We start from the raw sequence: 26,542 nt of genomic DNA on the forward strand, positions 1-26,542 counted from the left end.
TACTGGAACACCTCACCGTTGTAAATGAACGAGTAGGCAGATGCATAAGCAAACCATGTCTCAGCACGTCCTCTGAGCCCAGCACTCAGCCTAGCACTTCCACTGACACGAGACAGCGAGGACCTGAGGGCTCACTCTGGGCGAGTCCTGCCCCTACGAGGGTTTCAGTTGATAAAAAATGCACTAAATATATGCCAGTTTCCAAGATGAAGCTGACATTATACTTAACTGACTCTGTAAATTTCTTTCTCCTAGATTTGTATACAATCAAAGGGAATGCCCACGGGATGCCATGTGTGTTTCCCTTCCAGTATAACCATCGGTGGCATCACGAATGCACCCGGGAAGGTCGGGAGGACAACTTACTGTGGTGTGCCGCGACAAGCCGATACGAAAGAGATGAAAAGTGGGGATTTTGCCCAGATCCCAGTAAGAATAAATATACTCTTCTCCTCCATATGTCATGAATGAATCAAGGATGATTAGAAACTTATCTGTATCTAAAGAAAAGCACTGGGATTGATATATTGAAGTCTGAATGAGCACTCTGATGCTATTAATCCAGATTTTGATTTGGGGTTTGTTTTTGCCTTGAAAAGACAATTCTGATGTATATTCTGTTTTTCTTTACATTCAAAAGGCGTTAATTAGCCATTCTTCATTAAGCTCAGTGCACAAGGATGCTTTAACCGGAATCAAATTATAATACTCTGTGATCTCATTAATCCCAGCTTCCCGGCAGGATACAAAAAAAAAAAAAAAAAAAAAAACCTGATTGCGTTTAAAGCCCAGTTATCCTTTCAATCCACTGCCTCTTACGAGCTGCCTTAATTTCTCCACATCCAGGCTGCTTGTCTTGCCCATTGTCAAGTTCAGGCATCAGCTGGCCCCTTGATGGTCTTTCTAAAATCGCAGTTGTCCTCATCACTTCTTGACAATGGGTTTTCATCTTGACTCCCTTTCCTTACTACTCACTTTCTAGCTATAACCTCAAAATCTTTTTCCCTTCTTATCTTGATTTCCAAGGTCCAGTGACAGCTGCAATGTTTTAACTTTTTTCAGTTAGTGCTTTATTATTTTGTTTTATTTTATTTAGCTAAATAAAGTTTCCAATTGTTCCTAAGTATTGGGGAATATTTATATATACCTTCTACTTTCTATATTCAGTTTCCTTCACCTTGGTTTCTACCAATCAGAGAGTACAGCTTTTATAATCTTTTCATCTTCCATGCATCTTGCACATGCATAATAAAATGCAACAAATAAATCTAAAACAGAGGCAAATGGAAGAAACTAACTCCGAAGAATCTGATTTATAAATTAGCTGCAGAATTGTTTTCTAATCCAAGAGCCAGTATGGCTTAGTAAACAAGAAAGAGTGAAGGCTTTGAAGTCAGACAGGTCAAGATTGGAGTGCTGCTTCCTCCCAGCAATGAGATTTTAGGAAAAGATCTCCATTTCTTTGGGCCTCAGTTTCCTCAGCCATGAAATATAGATAATAGCAGTACCTGTAAGGGTTATTGTGCAGATTCAATTAGGTGAGGCATCAAGGCATAGTACCTGGCACACCGTAAGCACTCACAAGGGTCAGCCATTGCCACCACCACCACCATCATCATCATCATCAAACCTAATTTATCTTTTCAGCTTACACTTCTGAATCAATGATCCCTCCTCTTTAGTATCAGTCAACAAGCGCTAAGCTAGGCATGGTGGTGAATACCAAGAGTTTTAGGATTTAGGATCCTCACTTCAAAGAACTTGGCATCTACATGGAAGACAGGACAAACAGGTTTGCTCTGTGCCAGAAAATGCAGACTATATTTGATAGACTGCTCTAGAATCACCTGTGAGATAGATAAATATGCATATTCTGGCCCTTCTCCCAGAGGGCCAGTGGGTGCAGTATGTGGAACCCAGCATCTGCATTTTTGACAAGTGCCCTAGGTAATCTTGATGCAGATAATTGTTCATCAAACAAATCACAATATGCAGGTAATTCTATGCAACATACATCTATATACATGGGGTGATACTAAGACATTTAACAACCAATATGGTACAGGTTACAGAGCAATCCAAGTGCAGACATTAGTGTGGGGGTTGGGAGTTCCAGTGGCCCACTCCTGGTACTAACCCCTTAGCTGCTAGAATGTGAGGAGGGGGAGGTGCAGGGAAGGCTGGGGCAGCAGGTGGTACCAGAGGAGCTCAGCTATTGGTTGACTATTCACCAAGTAGCATGAAAACATTTTATTTAATATCTGTGAGATCACCAGCCTTCCCTATCTGAATCTGAACATATGTGTGTAGGTGAATATGCATGTATTAATCCCTACACTTCTTGGATTCCTGAACCAGATGTCATATTGTTTGCATCATCTCTTTCCATTTGCATCTCTAATAGATGTCATTATTAAAACCAAATAAATGAACCAGTACTAATAAAATTAACACATGGTTCTAATAATACTAGGGACTTTTCTTAAACTACAGCATTCTCCTTAAGATTCTGAGAAGAGCCCTGCACCATCCTCTGTCACTTGTAGCCAATTATAGTTTCACCAGTGGAAGCCTGGGTTCAGTGGTGCCAGGGCTTTGCATTCCCAAGACTATCTATCTGTTCAGCTTCCTACAGCTCAGAAGCTTCCTCCACTTGACAGCCTGCCAGATTCCAGCTCTCCTGACCTTTACCACAACCAGTAGAGAGCATCTTTATTTGTACAGTGCTAAATTACAGTTCCAGTTTTCTTCCTTTCTTGTTACTTTTGGTTGCTGGTGGCCAATATAACTCAAAATGACGTGTCAGAGACTGAAATCTGAGCAAGCTGATAGCTCTTTCCATGGTGTCAACAAGCGGATAGGACGGAGAGGAGTGAATGGAATAAAGGAAAGGTTTGTGCTTCTATATCTCTTCTTTCTTACATGGAAGTTTTTAAATATCTCAATGTAAAATGATGCTGCCTTTTCGAAAAAAAAAGTTCATTATAAGTGAGCAAGATGTAAATTTAGTACTAATAAACACATACACAAACACACTAGCAGAGAAAGACCTGATAAATCATCTTCAGAAATAAAGATATACAGGAATCGCTCTTCATTTGTTTAGAGGCAATTCTGGGCCATGCGAGGTCTTTCTTGATTTGTGTGCCTTACCAAGAAAGGAGAGTTACAGTTTGAGATATTTTTAGGGTACCAACCTCTAAAATGATCTGATTGCCCCTGAACCTTAGTCAGTTGATATAATTTTGGTCAGTAACTTGAATGACATGACAGAGCAAATTGACACCAATACATGTACGATTGCCAACCTCACCTGAGCCCTCAACATGGATCAGCAAAGCTGTATGTCTCTCTCTCATGTGATCTCTCATGCCCCACAGTGACCATTCCAACCTCTCTATTTTCCTCTAACTTCTACCCCTACCTTCCCTTCTCCTTCCGCGTTCTTATCAGATGACCTCAATTCCTACCTCATAATGACAAAAGAATCCATGGGGCAAGGGGATTTTTGACAACTTCCTGCTCCCTAACCTTTAAGGCTCCCTGGGTCTGTACCCATCTTTTTACTTCCCTCCTGTACAAGAGGATGACATTTCTCCTCCCACCTAGAGCAAATCTCTCCACGTGTGCTCTGGAGCTTCCTGTCCAACCTTTTCCAACCTGTATCTCAGCGGTTGTCAGAGTGTGGTTCCCATTCCAGCAGCATAAGAATTCCCTACGAGTTTGCTAGAAATGCAATGTATCAATCACACCCAAGACCACTATATCAGAAATTCTAGAAGCACAGCCCAACAATCTGTGTTTTAACAAGACTTCTAGGTTATTACAATAAATACTTCCACTCTACTGGGTCCTTACCATTAGCAGTTAAGCCTATTCAAATCCAGCCTGAGAGATGAATAGATGTTATCAAGATGGAAAGTGGAGGGGGGCGGGTGAGATATCCATACAGAGGTGCATTGTGCAGCCATGTGCCAAACGGGGTGGGGGAGGCAGTGGTCAGCATTGGATGCAGGCAATAAAGGGGGTATATTGTTTCAATAGAACTAAGAATAATAATAAAACCAACTAAAGGTCAGTCTGCTTTTGATTCACCATGCTCTAACAATTCTAAATAATGTCAGTGATAAAATACTCCCACCTATCCAGGTTGACTGCTATCCCACTCCCAACCCTCAGCATGTCACTAGCCAAATGTCTGAAGGTTTTGAGGAGGGAAAGAAGTTATTGCCTTCTGAGAAAGACAGTATGGCAAGAGTACAGTGATCAAGGGAGAGAGATAAACAAGGCACTCTGAAAAGGTATATAGAAACTGACTCATGCAGATGCTAGATAATTCAAGGTGTCATAAAGGTAAGGATTTACCTAATTCTAAGTGCAAAGGGAAGCCAGAAAAGAGTTGTAAGCAGGGGCATGATGATGGTTTAAAAATTTTAAGGGATCACTCTGGCTCCTTTATAGCAAATGGCTTGGAGGGAGCAGTAGGGAAATCCTAGAGATCAGAAATAAGGCTAGAGCCAGAGTCTGGGCGAAGAAGAGTTGTTCTTGGGTGAGGTGGTAGCAAAGGGGATTGGACAAACGTGGACATATTGAAGATCTAATTTAGAAGTAGACTGCACAGGCCTTGGTTGTCAGGAGCTCAGCTGGGCTGGAAAGAGAGCTGAGCTTACAGGTGTTGGAGTAGCTGATTAAAGCAAAAGGCCAAAAATGAAAGAGTTAAGCCTTTAATCACTTACGGTACTGGTATAAGCAAGAGTCTAAAACAAGGAATCACGAACTGCCTCTGTGCCATTTCCCCCCAGGGAACAGCACACCTATTGAGAGTTGGGTGGATCAGCACAGACATGGAGTCTAGCTCACTGTCGAGGGAGCCCTGAACAAAAGGCTTTTCAGTTTTGTGGGCTCTGGGGTCAGGTGGAAGGTGAGGGGGGAGGAGTTAGGATTGGAAAAGTACTGGGTACTGAGTCAGAGTGGGGAAAAGTGTCTGCAAGGTTTTCCCTCCTTCCCAACCTCAGCAGAGTTACCTGAAGAAGACCTTGGCCCAAGGTCTCACATGCAAATACATCTAGGAATGAAGGCACCTGGGCTAGGAATGCAAATAAGCAAAAAGCATGATGGGCTTGAGGGGCCGGAGTGCTTGACTGCAACTCCCTTTAGAAACTGCGATGTGCTGGCTGTGCACCAAGACTGGGGGAGGAGGGCGGCTTTCCCTGGTACGGCCTGCCAGGTAAAGCCTTGGTGATGGCCTTTGGCCAGGCCTCAGAAATCATATACAGGTTTTTAACTAGGAGTTGGACTCCTCACTGGTAAGGACAGACTTAGAGGATAAGGGAGAAAGTGAGGTACTAATTCAGACCCCGGGTTTTCAACATACGTGGCTAAACTATAGAGATACAGATTTGGGAGAGAAAATTAAGTACTGTTCAGATTGGGACATACTATATGTGAGTCAGTCATGTGGCAATGTGGACTAGGCAGTTAAACTTACTGGTTTCTGTGTTTGGGAGTTATAGAAAATGAGTTGAGCAGCCTAGACCATGTGGAATAGAAAGAAAGGGGACACAGGCCCAAGTTTTCAGACCTCCAACATTTAATTTGAGTAGAGAAGAATGAACCAGCAAAGGAGACTGCAAGGGGCAGCCAGAGAGGTACGACGGGAGCCACATGTGAAATCAAGAAAAGAAAGGAAGTAAGCAAAGGAGAAGGAGCTCAACCTGCCAAATGCTGCTGAAGGGCCTGATTTTACAAGGTCTGAAGCTAAGTAGTCATTGAATTTGATAGCACACAGATCATTGACGGCCTTAACGAGATATACAGTTAGTTGCCAGATTGAGAGGGTTAAAGAGTAAATGGAAAATTAAAACAGGATGGAACTCCTCTCCTCCAACTCATGCTGGTTTGATACCAAAACCAGACAAAGACATTGAAAGAAAACTGCAGACCAATATCTCATATGATTATAGATGCAAAAATCCTCAACAAAATACTAGCAAACAAACCCCAACAACATATAAAAAGAATCATATACCGTGACCAAATGGAACTTATTCAAAGAATGCAAGGTTGGTTTAAAAATCTGAAAATCCATTAATGTAATACTCTTATCAATAGAATAAAGAACAAAACCACATTATCATCTCAATAGATGCAGAAAAAGCACTTGATGCAATTCAACACCCCTTTACTACAAAAAAAAACCTTTAAAAACTAGAAACAGAAGGCAATTTCCTCAAGCTGATAAAGGATGTTTATGAAACCCTATGAAAAAATCACAGCCAACATACTTAACAGTGAAAGACTAAATACTTTCCCCGCTAAGATCAGGACTGAGACAAGGATGTCCGCTCTTACCACCTGTATTCAACATTGTACTGGAGGTTCTAGCCAGAATGAGTAGGCAAGAAAATTAAATAAAATTCATCCAGATTGGAAAGGAAGAAGTAAAACTCTCTATTTGCAGGTGACATGATCTTGTACAAGTAAAGTCCTAAGGAATCTACTAAAAAACTATTAAAACTAATAAATGCATTCAGCAGTTCACAGGATACAAGATCAATATACAAAAAATTAGTTGTTATTTTTATAAAGTAGCAATGAACAATCCAGAAATGAAATTAAGAAAATTCCATTTATAGTACCATCAAAAAAATAAAATACTTAGGAAAAAATTAACAAAAGAAGTAAAAATCTTATATTCTAAAAACTACAGAACATAGTTGAAAAAAATTAAGGAAGATCTAGATAAATGGTAAGACATCCTGTGTTCATGGATCAGAAGACTTAATATTGCTGAGATGGCACTACTCTATAGCAATCCCCATCAAAATTTCAGCTGACTTCTTTGAATAAGTTGACAAGATTATCTTAAAATTCATATGGAAATTTAAAGGACCTGAATGATGAAAAAGAACAAAGTTGGAGGACTCAACATTTCCCAATTTCAAAACTTTTAGAAAGCAGCAATAATCAAGACAATGTGGCACTGGCGAAATGTAATAGAGTCAAGAGTCCACATTGATAATGAATTGATTTTTTTAACAAGGGTGCCAAGACAATTCAATGGAAAAAGAATAGTCTTTTCAACAAATGGTACAGGGAAAACTGGATATCTACATTCAAAAGAATGAATTTGGGCCTCTAAGTCTCTTCTTATATAAAAAAATTAACTCAAAATGGATCAAAGACTTAAATGGAAGAGCTGAAACTATTTAATATAAAACTCTAAGACAAATGCATGGGGTTAAGCTTCATGATCTTGGATGTGGCAATGGATTCTTATATATGACACCAAAACACAAGCCACAAAAGAAAATATAGATAAATTGAACTTCATCAAAATTAAAAACTTTTGTGCTTCAAAGGACACTATCTAGAAAAGGAAAAGACAGCCTACAGAATGGGAGAAAATATTTGCAAATCATATATTTTATAAGGGATTTATATATATTAATAGCCTATATAAAGAACTCTTACAACTCAATAGTAAAAAGACAACCTTATTTGAAAATGAGTAAAGTATCTGAATAGACACTTCTCCAAAGATTTACAAGTGGCCAATAAGCACATGAAAAGATGCTTGACATCATTAGCCATCAGGGAAATTCAAACAAGAACCACAATGAGATACCACTTTACACCCACTACGATGCCTGTAATCAAAAAGACAGAAAATAGCAAGTGCTGTTGAGGAGGCAGAGAAATTGGAACTCTTATCCATTGCTCATCCCTTGCCAGTAGGATTGTAAAATGATACTGCTGCTTTGGAAAACTGTCAGTTCCTCAAAAGATTAAACATAGAGTTAGTTACCTTATGACCCTGCAGTTCCACTCCTAGGTATATACTCAGGAGAAATGAAAACATATGCCCACGCAAAAACCTGTACATAAATGTTCATAGCAGCATTACTCATAATAGCCAAAAAGCAAAAACAACCCAAATATCTATCAACTGAAGATTGGATAAACAAAGTGTGTTCTATGGAGGAAATGCAGTACTGGTGCATGCTACAACATAGATGACCCTTGGCAACATTATGCTAAGTGAAAGAAGCTGGTCATAAAAGACTACATATTGTATAATTTCATTTATATGTGCTGATGGTTGCACAATGCTTTATACTAAGCACCATTGAATTGTATACTTTAAAAGTGTGAATTTACATGGTATATGAATTATAGCTCAATAAACTATTTTTTAAGAGAGAGGGAGATGAGGAATTAGAGAGACTATGTATTTAAAAGTATGTGACTAATGAAGGTAGAGAGAAGGCAGTGACGGGGATGGGGAGGTTGACTGAGAGATGCTAGACCATCTTTAAATGCATCTGGAAATGCTTTGACAGAGAGAGGTTGAAAATGCAGGAGAGTGAAGGCAACTGGCGGAGTAGAGATGGTCTCTCAGAAGGCAGAAGGCAGTGGGGTCCAGATCACAGATAGACAGACCGGCCTTTTGTAGATGGAAAGACAGTCTCTCCAGAGGAGGAAAGCGGGAGAGAACAGTACCGGTCCACAAAGGTTGATGGGTTAGGTTATGGGAGAAAGTGAGGAGAAGCTAGTCCAGTGGCTGTGACTCTCTTCTCTCTGAAGGGGGGAAAGAGTGAGAGGCTTGGACAACAGGGAAGGTGTGTGGTGGGTATTGTGGCTGCGGGGAAAGCAAGCTCACTAGAGAAAACTAGTAATGTCTCCAGGAAGTATTGGGGGTGGTTGATAATGAGAGGATCAGAATGACCTCCTTGGGCTCCAGTAGCCCATACCTCCCAGCTTTCCTCTTTCCTTTATGGCCATCACTTCTCAGCTTCCTTGGATAGCATTTCTACCTCTACCCAATAACCTTTCATGCTGATGGGCACACATGGGGAGTAATAGCATGAACAAAATGGAACATGGTGCCTACTTTCCTGATACTTTCATGCTATCAGGAGAAACAGACAACCAACAAACAATCATGTAATACATCACTTAATTTCACTTGTGATTGGGGCTACCATGAATCCTGTAGGGCATTGAGAGAGTACATAGCAAGAACTCCTAACTCGGTCTGGTGTCCATTTTACATGAGATTTCTCAGCACAGCACTTTGCAGGGAGCAGATATTCAATAACTATTTGCTGATTATATGAAAGACCAAGGAGAAAGAAAAAAATAGTAACTTTGCAGCTTGGAGTTCAATAGCTGCTCTGATAACGTAAGTCTTCCTTTTTCTAAAAAAAAGAATTCAATAATTTTTAAAAGTGGCAAGAAACAGTATACCCGGGACATGGGCAAAACTGTATACTCAGGGAAGAAAAACAGGCCACATTAATAGAGAAGGAGGAATGGCTGGATCTCAGTCACTATCCGTAATAAAATCAGCATTGACGTGAATACACCTCAGTGCATTAAAAGAGAGGTGTAGTTATGAGAGGAAAAATCTCCTGTTTTATAACATCATGCAAAAGCGGTCTCTCATCAAATAACAGGAGATTCAAAAATAATATATGACACAATTGCTTCCCTCAAGGAGCTCATAATTCAGTGATAGAGAATATAAAGACAACCAAAGATGCAAAGAAATATAATAATAGGATTCTGGCCCTTAGATTAGAATTTTTCAAGAATAATCAAGCATGACCGAGACACCAATCTTTAGTCCTTGGAAAGAGAGATTATATATAAGTGCAAATGCACCAAGAGTGGAGCCCGTGACGGGTAGGTTCCCAGGGAGCAGTCTCTGAGCCAGAGGTTAGCATGCAGGAGGTTTCTTGGGGAGTCCTCTCAGGATCCGTTCACGTGGAAGGGAAGGGAAGAGAGCAGGATTGCACGGAGGGAGCTGGATGCAGCCTGACAACCCCTAGACCAACTCTATGAGGAGTTCTCAGGATGGGGTGGCCCTTCAGAGCTGCCCCTGCTCGGGGTCTGTGGGGTGCCTCGCATCACTGCACTGACCAGTCATGGTCTGCCGGCTGCCCTCGGGAAGGGAGAGTGACACTGGGCAAAGAGACTCTTCAGCCAAAGCAATCCTTGGAGAAGGCTTAACACTGGGGAGTGTTTGATGGAGAGTGGGAATAAGTCCTTCTGTCCTGAAGGGGGGTTGGGGCAGCACATGACAGTGTCCACTGTAGCATTTTCATTCCATTCCTTACCACCTTCAAATGAGATTCGTGGCCTGACCTGCAGCCCACCTAGAGAAGCAGAGGAAGCACTTCTGTGCACACTGAACCTGTAAACACATCCCTGCTCTCCCTTCATGGTCTCTGCTATCACACAGGATGAATATGGCTGAACAGGCGTCCGGTAACACTCAGTGTGTTGTCCATCTGGCATTTTAACTGAAGATAGTCTCAGTCTCTAAGGACTCCATCTCAATGGGGAAATTTCAGCCACCAGGGCAAAAGGGGTACTGACAAGTTCCCCTCTCTTTCCTGTTCCTTTCTCTTCTCTTCCTTCAATGTTACTTGCTTATAGCCTTGTCTCCTGCCCTCCTTCAATCTTGGATCATTTTATATAAATACGTGTATCACTCAGGAAACTCTATAAACAACTTTAGATTTACATGTGATTTAATAACTTCTGGTTATACTAACTTGGTTCTGGGTAATGCATGTTGCGACCAGACATTAAAACAAACTTTCCACATTTCCCAAGGGAGCCATCTAAGTGTTATGGGAAAAAGAGAACAGATGAAAAAGATTTCATTGTCAAATAAGTTTGAAGTATACTGAATTGAAACTAAGCATGTGGCTTTACTATAGAACTTCTCAGAGACTTTAATATGCTAATGTACGTGGTGAATTTCCCGGAGGACTCTGTATATGCATTATGTCCCAGATTTTCTTGGGGAGCCTCTTGAAGTTGTCTTACTTTGACGATCAGACTCTGGGAAAGGCTGTTCTAGATTTTAGCTGGTTGCCTGTCCATCGGTTTCACTTATGCTGTGTTTTGGTTCACATTTTCCACATTCTGCAATTCTTTGGCTGAGTTTGATTTTGATAATTATTATGGCTGCTTAGTTCACCTTGGGGTTTGATTGAAAATTTTAATGAAAGCATTCAAACTAGTTCTTAATTTTCTGTTCTTTCAAGAAACTTCAGATTTCAGAACCCCCTTTCCTACTTTATTAAATTTACTTGTAAGCATTCTATGCAGTCTTTCGCTAACGTCTTATAAGTAGATTTTGCTTCTATTCCTCTGGGCCAAAAGAACTTTCTCAAACTAAACGTCAGTGTTCCTGTGCCCGATATTTATTTGAAAACTTGTGTTCACTATTGACTCATATGTCTACTGTATCTCTTTTATTTCATCCAGCATTTTGGTATTTGGGGAGAAATGCTTTTTGAAACAACATTTGTGTCTATCTGAAATAAACTTTTAAATTCACATAGCTTTCAATTTAAAGTTCTAAATGCTGGCTTTTTGAAGAACTCAGATGTTATTTTCACAAATACTTCACTTCTATTTCCTTCTCTTAAAACCGGTTTCTCTTATTATCCTGGAAAGGATCAGAGCTTCTTTACTGATACTTTCTTGACTTTTCTTAGGAAGAGTTGAAGAGTTGAATCGTGGAAGAGTTTAACCATATGTTATTAATGGGATAACAATGCAGGTTTCTTCACAAAGACCTAGTTAAGAATAGATAAGGCGCTACAGTTTTAGAGGTTGCAAGTTGTAATAATTCCATTCAAGTGCATCGTAGAAATATGTTGCTGTATAAATAAAATAAATTGTTTCCAGCCTCTGCAGAAGTAGGTTGTGACGCCATCTGGGAGAAGAACCTGGATTCACACATTTGCTACCAATTCAACCTGCTTTCATCTCTCTCTTGGAGTGAGGCACATTCTTCATGCCACATGCAAGGAGGTGCTTTACTAAGTATTGTGGATGAAACTGAAGAAAATTTCATAAGGAGTAAGTAGGTGAATGATGCACATTGGTATCGATACAATAAAATGTTGTCAAAAGTGATGTCCACGGATCCAAAAACTGTATTTTGGAAAACAGTTTTTTAAAAAATAATTTTCTTGTCTTAATATGGCCCAAACTCTTACCCAGAATTTCCCCATGAACACTGGGCCATTCCATGTGGCACTCAGTCATGGCTTTCTTATTTTATCCCCCTTGGAGAAGAGAATTTGAAGCCACCACAAGGGACCCAGGAAAGTTGCACTTCTATCAAGTGGGTGAAGGAGATTGCTAAACTTAAGTACTGATTCTTGCTCTTCTGGGGATCTTAGCCATTCAATTTCCATTAATAAACAATTAAACAGTTTATTAAACAAAATATTATCTATCACTCACTGTGTACAAGTGCATTGTAGGCCTTCTGGTAGATGACAAAGAGCTTAAATTTTAATGGGAAAGCAAAGGCACACTCATGTTAACTAACAGCATAACACAGTAATGTAAGATTTTAAAAGATTTCACCCATCAACTAAACTCTCCTCTTCTCCTTTATAGATTAAATGTGTATGTATGTGCTTAAGTATACTCCTTTTAAAATTTTTGAAACATTAGAAGGTGTCACAAAATTACTTAATTTCATTAGAAGTTTCTGGTACTATTTTTTTTTTCCAAATTTCCTTGCACATGTAGTACATATATTTTAAAATAATTTTTTTAATTGAGGTATACAGAAAGAAAACATATGAAAAAGCTCCTGTAGTTCTGCAATACAGAAATAATCATGTCTTTATGCAAAAATATATAAATGTATGTGTATATGCATAGTAGTTATAACAAATGGTATTGTATAAAAACAAAACGGTTTTTACACCATGGTTAGGAGCAGGGACCAGAGAGGCACCTGCCTGGGTTTGAATCCTGCCTCTACCACTTACTAGAAGGATTACTTAAGAAAGTAATTTAATCACTCCGTGCCTCAATCTCTCCCTTTACCAAGTGGAAACAGTAATAGTGTCTACTTCTTGGTGTGGGTTACATCTTATATTGCAAGTGAAATCTTAGAAAAGTGCCTGGCACGCATAACAAATACTCAGTGTGTGTTAACCATTTGACAACAGCTATGTACACAGTTTGGCAATCTGCTTATTTCATTTACCTGCATATAATGAACATCTGTCTATCTCCATAAATATAGATCTACATCATAATTTTTAGTGGTGTCATAATAATACAGATTAGCAGTAATACATTGATCTAATCTCCTCCTATTAGGGATATAGGTTAAATTGTTTATTTTATTTGTATTTGTTTATTTATTGCTGTTATAAACCATCCCTGCACATACCTTTGTGTGTAGATTCCCCAGTTATTTCTCTACAAGTTTCTGGAAGTGTATTCACTGGATGGAAAATAAGCACACTTTAAAGCCTTTGAAAGTCATTAGTGCCTTCCAGGAGAATTGTAACGAATGAACAGTGCCTGTCTGCCCTTCCCCACAGCTATGCAAAAGTGGGGAATTATTATTGAAACTGATTTGAGTAAGTCATAGTACAGGAAAACATCAATTTCCAAAGTCATTATTAGCCTGAAATGGTTTTTATATAAAAGCTTGTACACCATTTATGAATTACAATTGTTATCTATCTTAACTGCCAGGATTTCTCATGAGAGAATTTGGATTTATTCATCAAATTTGAATAACAATTTAAAAAAAAAAGATATCTTAGAGACTTTGATTTAAATATCTCAGTTCTATAATTAGACTTTAGGAACTGTTTAGGAAACCAGAAGTCTATTCATAAAGAGAGAAACAAACCTGTTCTGACCAAGGTGTTTTTTTAATGATGAGAATAGCCTACTGTTTCCTGCTGATCGATGGTGTATATAGACTATGGTATAAGAAATTATCTAAGCTCCCACAAATGCCAAGAAATATCCATAGGAATTTAGGTTTGAGTTTGTTATTACAGTATTGTAGGCCAAATTAGTTGTAAAGGTAAAGAGAATTTTTTTTACCTTTCTAGACATAGACTATAAATTGCACAATGATTTTTATGTGTATTACTAAAACAATTGCACAATGGGTATTCAAAATAATTCTAACGTAAGAATAATTAATGTTTTAATATTTTAATTAGATTTTAAAATATCACTTGGCACTTACCCAGATAGGAAGAATGGAAATTTCTTCCTGTCTTATCAATCCATTTCACCTCTTGTCATCATACGCCCTGTTAAATGATTTAATCCAACGGTGCTACTGAAAGGAGTAATCAAATGAACATTAGGAAGAGATGCCATGTCAATGCCACAGAAACTTGGACGAGTGGGGCCCATATATAGTGTGCTGTTCCTGTTTAGCGATTTCTGGGGTTTCAAACTCATGAAGTACCTTTATCTCTTTTCTTAAGTGAATGAGATTCTTCCAGCTTTTCACTGTTGTATTAAAATGTCCAATCACTGAGGATGCTGCAGCCTTGTTATATGACTACAATGACCTTCATAACCTGGGTAATCATACAATCTGTCATCCAAACCGAGACTCTTTTGAAAGTAAAAGGGGCTGTGATTAATAATTATTCTGGAACTACCAGCATAAACTGTGGGTTTTCCAGGAACCCTGGGACGTAGAGTCACCCTATTTATAACCCTTATCTGTCAGGGTCTCAATTTCAGGCTGGATCCCTGCATCTGGCTCAAACTAAGTGGAGCTCTGAAACAGATGAACCACAAGAGAACGATGCTCTCCTTTATAGATTAAGTGATTAAATGGCAACATTTGAAAGTGTCACAAAATTAGCCTCTTGCATTAAAAGTTTCTGACACTGTTTTTTTTTTATTTCAAATTTTACTTCACAAGTAATACATGTGAGGTAATAATTTTTTAAATTCTAGAATAATAATTCTAGAATAATTTTTTAAATTCAGGTGCACAAAAAGAAAAATCAAATAAAACTTTCCAATAATTCCACAATTCCAATGGCCACATTTTTCTGCACAAGCATGTCAATGCATGTGTTCATTCATAGTATCTATAATAAAAAGGGTATTGAATGAAACCGAGAGTTGTTGTGGTGCTGTGGTTAGGAGCAGTGGCCACGGAGCCAGCCTGCCATAAAAACGTCTCCCTCCTCAAGCTGTGGAAGCAGCCACAAGTTTGCAGTGTGTGCGACTGTAGGTCCCAACCAGCTAGATAGGGGTCCCTCTGGATAGTTTGGTCCCTTGTACTGTGCCACCCCTCTTGGCCAGACAACTCCTAGGGGCTCTCACACTGTCCAGCCCCCTCCCCGCTCTCTTCAGCACACCTTCCTAAATTTGAAGACTTGCCTCTGTTCACTTTCTGGGAGTGGCCCTGAACACTTCTTCCATCCCCTAAAACCCTTAAGTACATGAGCTCGCGCAAATAAGATGGCCTCAAATTTGTGACCAAGCACCATTAGATAGATTGATGACCATTGAAAGGCAGCCTTTCTGGATGCTTGGATGAAGCACTTCACAACTAAAGAACGGCCGTCAGTGAGCCTCTAAGAGACTGCTGTGTTTCTCAAGACAGTGGAGGCTTGTTCTGTGTCTTTGAAGCACCAGGTGCACCATTCCTGTCATTGACTGGGATTAATTTTATGACTCCATGATCCTGGACTAGAGAACAAGAAAGAAATATAATATTGAATTTTCTTTCTTTCTTACTTCCTAATTTGCATGTCAGAGCACGTGAGTGGCGATGCGGTAGAAGCCTGGATAGGTCTGAATCAGCTGGACGACCAGGCTGGCTGGCAGTGGTCCGATGGAACTCCGCTCAACTATCTTAACTGGAACCCAGGTACCCACAGCGTTTTATTTGCCTTTCTCCACGTGACATCGTCCTGCAGCCTTAAGCAGCAGCACTTCCCGTGTAGATAGGACATGTTATTCTGAAAGTGGTCTATAAACATTTTTTTTTAGCCTGACCGAATTTCTATAAGGCAAACTTTCCCAAACAAGAAAATAGAAGCCAAGAAGGTAAATTACTTAGCCAAAGTTGCTGGAGGATTAAGGTCAGAGCCATGATTCTAGTCTGCTGTTTTAAAAATACCAACAAATGCAAAACATCTCTCTACTTCAAAACAATAAAATTGGGTTTTTAGTAATCTTTGGGAAATCATTTAACTGTCATGCCTGGACTTTAACTGCAAAATCATATATAAGGTCTCCTTGTAGGATTTACTACGTAAGCCAAACAGAAAGGCTGTCCCCTTGATGTTAAAACTACATTTCAACATATATTAAACTAACTGCTTTTGCTTTTAACTTAAACACACACATCATATTTTCAGAGATACATTTTGAGCCATTTGTTGAATATCACTGTGGAACATTTAATTCACTTTTGCCAAGTGCCTGGAGGAGTCGGGATTGTGAATCTACCTTACCATATATATGTAAAAAATATCTAAACCACACTGATAACGAAATAGTTGGTAAGTGTTTTCATTTTAAGTTGTTTTTATGTATTTACTTGTCCTCTCCATAATTCAAATTCCTCCTTTTTTTTGCTGTTAAATTTATAATTTAAATTTAACTAAGGCTGGTTTATATTTATATGAAAATAATGTGTAAGTAGGCAATATCTGTTATTCCAAAGGCACCAGGAATTTCACAAATGCATTTAGGTTTTTACAAAAACTGAAACAAAATAACCTGCACATAGCAAACATTTTCTTCCTCTCTTTGCATTCTTAGTCATTTTGCATTAGAGAAACAACATATGCTTTGTTTTCTATTCTAGTTTTGAGTTTTATTTATGGTTCCCCTAGAAATTAAACATAAATTAGAAAATAATGTTATAAAATTCTTTACCTTGCTGATTTTCTCCAACACGACAAATCTCTTATTAGTAACACACCTTCCTCCCTGAAATAGCATACAAGACTTTTGGATGTAATTAATACTCAAATAATACCTAATTATAATCTAGTACCTGAAGTCCAATTATGTCTGTATTTAACGTCTATTGCTTCTTTTTAGCTTCTGTGGGAATTAATGCCTAAACTCAGAAGGTAGAGATAAAAACATGAACATTTTTTAAAAGAATCATTACAATAATAATTAGAAACAACTAGATTTAAAATAATAAACTGAATTATCATTTAAAATATTGTTCCTTACAATTATGTTTTAACTTCCATGTTCCTTTAAATAGCTAAGGCTAGGAGGATTGTAGAATATGGGGTAGGGGTGGGGAGAGAAGGTGCATGTCGTCATTTTTTTATGTAGAGATTTTTCCATTTTTTCAAGAATTTGCTGGGATGGCTGCCAGCTGTTGCCCTTTTCCCTGCCTCTCTGCTTTCTTTCATCTTCCTTTCTCCATTTCTTCCCTCTTCACTGTTGCTTTCTTTCTTATGCCATCGTGTACTCCCTCCTGACACCCTTCTTTTCTTCTGTTTTATTTATTTTTCTGATCTACTAATTGAGGTCAAAAGACCAGAAACGAGCTAAGCTTGTTTGGATTATTTGCTGTTGCTTCAAGTTCAGCAAATTCTTTTGATGATGGAGCCCAGTGATTTCAACCCGTGTTTCCCTCATGCCCGGGTTCCCTGCTTGGCTCTGCCTCTGCTTCAATCACAGAAGATCCTCTTTACAAATCCCATGTTTAAAAGGGGTTCCACAACTACCTTTTTTAGGTTGAAAACCATTGGGATACATGATTATCTAAATGTTCCAGCATTCTTTGACCATGATTCTAATTGCTGTCAGAGTCCTAGAAGCAATTTGAAAAAAAAAAAAAAAAGTTTCATTTCCCAAATAGCTTTGAAGTCATATTCAACTAAATTAGCTCTTAAGGGAGGCACCTTGCTGTGGTTAATAAAATAAGGTAAAAAGAGTATCATCAGGTTGGGGACAAGCTCCTGGAAAGCCCAAACTTGGCATGCACACCACCACCTTCCCCTCCAACATCCAAAGCATCATGGCACTAGGTTCCTATAAGTCCAATCCAGAGTCCATATCAACTCAGTGTGAGCCTCACATGAAACCTATTTATCATCCCTGCTTTAGAGGAAGTGGTCAGAGTTTTAGGCTCTTTTCAGGCTGGGGATACATATATATCCCACCCACATACTATGTATAAAATCCATAATACTCATTTTGCAATATAAAAGGATTTCAAAAATGAACAGCTCTAACTGTTAAATTGTATACCTAGCCCTGACTCTTAGCTTTCATTGTATGACTTTTGTCAAGTCTCTTTACTTCTTTGTATTTTTTACTTTATTAATATTTTTTAATTAAATTTTATTGTGTATATTTAAAGTATACATGATGTTATAAGATATATATATAGTAAAATGGTTATTATAGTGAAACAAATTAACACATTTGTCATCTCATATAGTTACCTGTTTTTCACCCTGTGGTAAGAGAAGGTATAACCTACCTACTCATTTAGCAAAAATCCTGAATACAATTCATTATTATTAACTATAGTCTTCAAGTTATACAATAGATCTTTAGACTTGTTCATTCTACGTATCTGCTACTTTGTATTCTTTGATGTACAACCCCCCATTTTCTTCTCCCCCATCCCGACCCCTTGTAACCTTTCATCCATTCTGCAATTCTATGTCTTTTGATTAGAGAATGTAATCCATTTGCTTTCAAAGTAATTATTGGTAAGGATTTACTACTGCCATTTTGTTCATTGTTTTCTGGTTGTTTTATAGACTCTTTGTTCTTTTCTTCCTTTCTCGTTGTTTATCTTTGTGATTTGGTGATTTTTTTATAGTGCTAAGTTTTGATTCCTTTCTCTTTATCATGTGTGTATCCACTATAGTTTTTGTTTTGTGGTTATCATGAGATGTACATAAAAAATCTGTAGTTATAACAGACTATTTTACACTGATAAGACCTTACCTTTGGTTGCATATAAAAACTCTAGACATTTTTTTTACCCTCCTCCCTGACAATTAAAATTTTGATGTCAAAATTCATATCTTTTTATTTTTTTATTTCTTAACTTGTTGTATCTATAGTTTTTTTTTTTTTTTTTTTTTTTTACCATTTTGACTTTAACTTTCATACTGGAGATATGATTTACAGACCACCATTACAGTATTTGAGTATTCTGAATTTGACTATATATATTTACCTTTACCAGTGAATTTTATACTTTCACATGTTTTCAAGTTAGTAATTAGCCTTCTTTCAGTTTTTTCTTTAAGAATTCCCTTAAGTATTTCTTGTAAGGCAGGTCTGGTGATGATGAATTCTCTCCTTTTTTGCTTGCCTTGAAAAAACTTTATTTTTCTTTCATTTCCAAAGGACAGATTTGATAGGTATGGTGTTCTTTGCTGACAATTTTTTTCTTTTGGTACTTTGAATATATTATCTCATTCTTTTCTGGCCTGCAAAGTTACTGCTGGGAAGTCTGCTGATAATCTAATGGGGATTCCCTTACATGTGATTTGACACTTTTCTCTTGCTGCTTTTAAAATTCTGTCTTTGACTTTTGACAGTTTGGTTACAATGTGTCTTAGTAAGGATTTCTTTGGATTAAATTTGTTTGAGGACATTTAAGCTTCATAAATCCAGATGCTCATATCTTTCACAAGACTTGGGAAGTTGTTAGCAATCATTTCATTAAATAAGCTTTCTATCCGTTTCTCTGTCTCTTCTCCTTCTGAAATTCCCATAATGCAATTTTTGTTCACTTAATGGTGTCCCATAAGTTCCATAGGCACTTCCTTCTTTTTCATTTTTTCTCCTCTGACTGGATAATTTTAAAAGATCTATTTTCAAGTTCACAGATTCTGCCTTCTGCTTGATCTAATCTTCTGTTGAAGCTCTCTATTGTAGCTTTTACTTGATTCATTGAATTTTTCAGCTCTGATATTTCCATTTGGTTCTTTTTTAAGATATCTCTTTGTTGAATTTCTCATTCAGATTATGAATTGTTTTCCTGATTTCACTGAATTCTCTTGCATTTCACTGAGTTTCCACAAGATCATTTTTTTGAACTCCTTTTCAGACAATTTGTGAATTTCCTCCTCTTTGGTGTCAGTTACTGGAGAATTATTGTGTTCCTCTGGTAGTGTCATATTTTCTTGCTTTTTCATGTTCTTGTGTCCCTGCATTGATGTCTCCACATCTGGTGGAACAGTCAGCTCTTTCAGACTTTACAAAGTGGCTCCATAGGGAAAGAGTTTCACCTGCACATGGTCCTTGGGGTGCCAAGTTAGAAAGGGTGCGGTGGCTCTGGTTCCAAGTGGATGCAGTGGTATGGCCTCTATGCAGTTTCTTCAGCTGCAATCAATATCAGCGATAACTCTGTGTACCTCAGTGGCCTAGGCTGCAGGTGTTTGGGGCTGCAGCAGCAACAGTCTGTGCTGTTAGAGTCCTCAGTGGCAAGGGCTTTTAGGATCCTCCTGTTCTCATTTTTCCAACAATAAAGAGTCTTAGCTGAGAGAACCCCTCTTGGTGCTGGGTCTGACATGGCCCAAAAGCAGTGGTGCAGGGGTCTAGAGCACACATGCTCAGAACAGTTGAGGAACCAGGGTCTGGGACTTAGGGTACAGGTTCACTCTCCAAAGCATGGGTGGATGAAGATTGCCCACAAAGCCAGGGTCTATGACTCTTAGGCACATCCCAGTAGCTTGGACACAGGGGGCCAAGTTATAGCTCTGACTCTGACCCTGGAAGAACAGGGAACATCACTGGCCCAGCTCTGAGGAAGGAGTGCTCTGGAGGTTTGGCCTCAGGCAGCAGAGCACATCTGTAATTCAGGAACCAGAGCCACGCTAGGGTCAAGTATTTCAGACTCTGTGAGGCTAGGTACAGTGGCAGCAAAGGCCCAGCTGTGGCTGAGGCAGTAGGGGACAAGAAGCAGCAAAAAGATAACTCCACTCCCTGAGGAGGTGGAATGCCTCAGCAGTTCAGGTTTTAGGGGACTACTCTAGTTCCAGGGAAGCAGGGTGCTACAGTTCTTTGGCCTGGAGGACAGGGTATCCCAGCTCAGCCAATGCTGTTTCTCTGGAACATGGGGTGCTTCATCAGCTCAGCCCTGGGAGGCATGGCTGCTCAGCTCAGACAAGGCACCAATTCCCTAGAAGGCAGGGTGCTGCTTCAGCTCATGTGCTGGAGGCATGACTGCTTTGAGTAGTGCAGGCACCATTTCCTCTGGAAGTGAGGCACCACTTCAGCACAGGTGCCAGGGAGTGATTGTTCTGCCAAGGCAGAAATTCCCTGGACGGTGAGGCATGGCTTCAGCTCAGGCACCAGGGCATGACTGCTCTGGGCTGTCAAGGCAGGAATTCCCTGGGAGGCAGGATGCCAATTTAGCACAGATATGGGGGACATGACTATTCTGGGTGGTTTCTTTGGAAGGCAGGGTGATAAGGCAGCTCAGGCTCTGAAGGGCAGGGTTCAGCAGCAACTGGGAGAGGTAGATGAAGTACTCTGTGGCCGCTTGGCCACATGGGTTAGAGTGGGAGCCCTACAACAGCTTGGCTTGGGGATGGTGGGTCACCAGGTAGGGTGCAGTGGCAGCAAAGCCTCAGGGCTGGAAGGGTGTCATGACTACTCACCCAAAGAGCAGAACACACTCCAGCAGCGGTTACTTTTCCAAGATGTTGTAGCGCAGTAGCCACAGGGGCCACAATGGGGCAGGGTACAGTGTCAGCTCTTTCTCTAGGGGAAGCAAAGCTGTGTAGACTCCAGGCAGTTCCCTCACCTGAGCTTAGTGCCTGTGAGGACTGTAGGACTGGTGAGGGCCGTAGGTGACCACAGTGGTGATGGGGGCTGTCAGGGTCCTCTTGCTCACCTTTTCCCCACAGGGAGAAGTCCCTCCTGGCTCTGAGCTGATCCCAAATGGGGGACAGGGTGGTGGAGGAGAGAGTTTCTGTGCCTTATGTTGTTTCTGCTACCCCTTAATGTACTCCAGCACTCTCCTTTAGCTACCTTCATCAAGATATATCTGTTTACTTATTGCTTTGGCTGTTTCTGTGAGATGAGTGCTAGGGGGTCTCTAGTCAGCCACCTTGCTGACATCACTACTCTCCTCACTTCTTTGTACCTTAGATATCTCATCTGGAAAATGAAGTTCTGAGATTCATTTGACCTATATCTAGATTTTGATCATAGAGTAGACACTTATTAACTCTGAAGATCTAGAATTCCATGATTTATATGTCACTTCATATGTTTCTGTTTTTCACATTTTTAAAGTAATCATATTGATGGCAATTTATATAAAAGATAATAAGTGATGTTAAAATAATTGTGGAAAATGACTTTTTTTTGTTGTTGTTGGTTTAAAAAGAAAAAGATGCTTGGAAATATCATCCTACCCACTGTGAGCCTGGGTGGAATCCCTACAATCGTAATTGCTACAAACTTTGGAAAGAAGAAAAGGCCTGGAATGAGGCTCTGCATTCTTGCCAGTCTGATAACAGTGCATTAACAGACATAGTTTCCTTAGCAGAGGTGGAGTTTCTTGTAACCCTCCTTGGAGATGGTGAGTGCCAATTACCTTTCGTTTAGGAGGTATAAAATATAATGTAGTAACTACTTTGTTAGTGAAATTGAAAAGAAATTTAAGCTATTTAAGAGTGATTATTTATGGCACATATATTTAAAGTTTCTAAATAATATCCATGAGTGAAAATTCAAAGTACATGTTTGGAGACTTTGTAACATCTTCACATACACCAGATATATTAGATGGTTTTTAATTTTTTTTCAAGGGGCAAAGGTTATTGCCAAAAACTCCTAATAAAAAACCTAAACCTGTAATTTAGCTTTATGGCCACTAGATAGCAGTAGTGTGTTGTGGTCATGTAATCCAAGCACTAAAGGGACTTCCTTAGGCAAATAACTGGATTTAAATAATTTTAGCCAGTGAAAATGAATACCTTATTTGGTGAGGTGGTTTTCAGGCTGTGCACAATAAAAACCCAGACTCTACTTTTATGACCTTTTCAATGTTAGGTTTTAGTTTGGAGGCGGAAAACACAAATCCTCCTCTGTCATTTTTCCTAATCCTTTGCATTTGGGATTAAAAAACTCCTGCGGTGCTTATGTCAACAAGGGCACTTGCACATCTCTCTCAGCCACATGGGGTCGTTCACCCACCTAGGCTGTCAAGCTTCAGTTAATTTTCCAGCAACCCCATTGCTCATGTTTCAATGCCTTTAAGAACTTCTGCTCCGTTTTTTCCATGGCAAAAAAGAAAAAAGGCAAGAAAACATGTATCTTTAAGCTAGACTATCATTAAAACTTTGTTTTTTTTAAAACATGCCCTTTTCGGCCGGGCGCGGTGGCTCACGCCTGTAATCCTAGCACTCTGGGAGGCCGAGGTGGGCGGATCATTTGAGCTCAGGAGTTCGAGACCAGCCTGAGCAAGAGTGAGACCCCATCTCTACTAAAAATAGAAAGAAATTATATGGACAGCTAAAAATATATATAGAAAAAATTAGCCGGGCATGGTGGCACATGCCTGTAGTCCCAGCTACTCGGGAGGCTGAGACAGGAGGATGGCTTGAGTTCAGGAGTTTGAGGTTGCTGTGAGCTAGGCTGATGCCACGGCACTCACTCTAGCCTGGGCAACAGAGTGAGACTCTGTCTAAAAAAAAAAAAAAAACATGCCCTTTTCCTAATCCAATGGATCTTCCTGGTTTTCCTTCCTCTGGGCAGAGCAAAACCAGACCTTTCAGATCTACTTTACATACAATAGCAGAAACCAGAGTCCCAGGAATCTGAGGGCTTAGGCTCTGTCCTTAAATTGGCTTAGCTCGCACTTTGCCTCACTTCTAAGGCCTATATCTAGCAGATCTGGACATTATGGGGGTGTCTTAGTCCATTTTCTGTTGCTCATAACAGAATACCTAAGAGTGAGTAATTTATAAAGAAAAAGGAATTTACTTCTTACAGTTATGAAGGCTGGGAAGTTTAATGTCAAGGGGTCGCATCTGGTGAGAGCCTTCTTGCTGGTGGGGATTCTCCACGGAGTCCTGGGGTGGTGCATGGTATCACATGGTGAGAGGCTGAACATGCTAACTCAAGTCTCTCTTCCTCCTCTTATAAAGCCACTAGTCCCACTCCCATGAATGGATTAATCCATTTATGAAGGCACAGTCATGTCCCCTCATGACCCAATCACCTCTTAAAGGCCCCATCTCTCAATACTGACACATTGGGGATTAAGTTTTAACATGAATTTTGGAGGGGACAAACATTCAAACCATAGCAGAGGGTAGGGGAAAAGGTTTAAACAGGTATTTTGTACTGAGACTTACACAGATTTCATCACAAGAAGAAATAAAGAAATCACATGCAAAATGTTATATTTTGGTAATAACCCATGTGTTATCTCCTTTGCAAATAATAGCATCTTGTGAGTAACTTACATTTATCTCTTACAGAAAATGCATCAGAAACATGGATTGGTTTGAGCAGCAATAAAATTCCAGTTTCCTTTGAATGGTCTACTGGCTCTTCAGTCATCTTTACTAATTGGCACATGCTTGAGCCCCAAATTTCTCCAAATAGAAGCCAGCTATGTGTCTCGGCAGAGCAATCTGTGAGTTGATTCATTTCTTCAGAGCTCACTTTGCTGGACTAGTGTTGAGGGCCACCTGGGCCAGGGACTTGGGCGGGGCAGAAACCAAGACTGATGCTCCCTGATGCTGGCCAAGGCTTGCCCAGTTTAATGATCAAAAAAGAGGCCAGTGGTGAGGAGGAAGTAGGAGATGGGGCAGGAGGAAGGCAAAAATGCCAGGTTTATAGGCCACGGTATAGGAACCACTCAAGTACTGCAAGGGGGTGAAGGGCATGATCTGATTTACATTTTTAAAAAGTAATTGTGGCTGCTACATGCGAATGGATGGGAGAGGGATAAAACGAAGCAGAAAAACCAGTTTGGAGGCTACTCCTTGGTTGAATTAGGGTGGTGACTTTGAAGAGAAGTGAACAGATGCAAGGATGCTTTGGAGACCAGAACGTGCTGCTGAATTAGATGTGGGGCTGAGAGGGAAACAGGATTTGGCTTGAGCAACCACCATTTGGGTGGATGGTGGTGCTGTCGGCCACCGCGGGGAAGATGAGGGGAAGAACTGAGGGTTGGAAGATTACTCTGGAGAGCGATGGTTTTTAAGCTCCATTATCTTATTAACATAAAAGGATTTAAACGGTGTGTGTAACCTCTTTGAAAATTGTAAAGCAATGGCAAATCTTGCTCTTTTTCTCACATGAATGGAAAGGTCCCAGTGGCCTGAACATCACACTTATCCCTGTGTTCTAGTCTCTCATTCATCTGAAGCACCTGATTATACAGAATTAGTTTAATCCTGAGCCATTTGAACAGTTTCTATATGTCTATACCAGACTTAATCTCTTTGATCAGAAAGCTGCTGAACGTACTGGCTGAGTCTGAGGAGGTCGTTGGGACTGGGGAGGCGTCCTCATTCTTTGTAACCGCCAGAATACCATGTCAAATCCCTCAAGAAGCATTATTAAATGTTATTGAAGTAGCTTGACAAAGTAATTGTGCCAACCAAACGTGGAAAATTTCTATGCACTTCCTTTGTGACACATTTCATCTCTTAAGGCAAGAGATGCTACAGCACAGGTATAATTATAGGTGCACAAACAGTGTCTCTGAGTCACATTTGAGGAGGGGCAAACAATGACCTCTCTAAATGTTTGTCTTGGGTCTAGCTCTGATGAAATCCACCACTGTTTACTCTACAGTATCTGATGCTTTATTGGTTGGTTCATTGGTATTAATATAATTAAGATGACCTTCATTTCCTATTGACAGACGTGGATATTTCATTTAGCATGTTTACAGAACAGGAGCCAACATTTGGACTGGGGTTATTTTCAAGAGAGTGAGGATAGGTATTAATATTATTGGATGTGTCAGGACAGTGCTGCTCTAAGTGTGATATTTTGTGGCCCCTTTTTTGACAGCTCAGTAGCTCCTTAAATAGTAGATGTATAAAAATTAACATTTATTTCCATGCAGCAGAACTCAATGTGAACATAATTATTATAATTAACAAGTTACCTAATCGTGGTTGACACCTAAATTTGAATGTGAGAACCTAGGAAACTATTTATTCCTTCATCCATCCCTCCAACAGTTATTAAGCAACTACGGTATGCCGACACTGTCCTATAACTGGGTAGTTTACGGAAGATTCCACGGGGTAGTGACGCAGGGCTGCTCTTACAGACAAAGGTGTCAGCCCCACACATAGTATTTTTATGAGGGTTATGGAAAGGCTCCATATTCTTCTAAAATTCTGGATGCCTGAAATACCACTTGGAATTTGAATCGTGTAGTTTTAGCCTAAGGTACTGATTTATGTTATAAAAAAATCCTTTGGGAGGATAAATTTTTAATCTGTTAGTGGTTATTATATCATTATTAATGAAGTATCTCAGAGTAGCCTTTGGTAGAATTAGGAGAAGACACGACGGTGTCTGCCTATCCAATAAAGAGGAAATGGGGTGGTGCTGTGCAGAATTAGTGATGAAGGAGACACTGGGAGTTAAATGTGAGTTTCAGCTATGCAGATGTTATCTAGGATGATTCGTGGTACCTCCCAGGCATTTCCCCAGTATCAGGTTTATATATGAAAGCAGCAAAGCATTCAATTTAACACTTGGAAGTGGGTGAAGAAGCAGCACT

At 39.6% G+C, this 26,542-nt stretch overlaps 1 protein-coding gene across 2 annotated transcripts in view; it reads left to right on the plus strand.

Annotated features, from left to right (window-relative positions):
* PLA2R1 (phospholipase A2 receptor 1) overlaps window positions 1-26,542 on the plus strand; it is a 111,619-nt gene that overhangs the window by 18,315 nt on the left and 66,762 nt on the right. For both annotated transcript variants that reach the window (XM_069472262.1, XM_069472269.1), the window contains exons 3-8: window positions 256-429; window positions 11,710-11,883; window positions 15,584-15,697; window positions 16,191-16,334; window positions 22,169-22,363; window positions 24,270-24,427. In XM_069472262.1, coding sequence (XP_069328363.1) covers window positions 256-429; window positions 11,710-11,883; window positions 15,584-15,697; window positions 16,191-16,334; window positions 22,169-22,363; window positions 24,270-24,427 — 959 coding nt within the window. The remainder of the gene's footprint in view (window positions 1-255; window positions 430-11,709; window positions 11,884-15,583; window positions 15,698-16,190; window positions 16,335-22,168; window positions 22,364-24,269; window positions 24,428-26,542) is intronic.

This window comes from Eulemur rufifrons, chromosome 1 (genome assembly GCF_041146395.1).
Source record: "Eulemur rufifrons isolate Redbay chromosome 1, OSU_ERuf_1, whole genome shotgun sequence".
Lineage (NCBI taxonomy): Eukaryota > Metazoa > Chordata > Mammalia > Primates > Lemuridae > Eulemur > Eulemur rufifrons.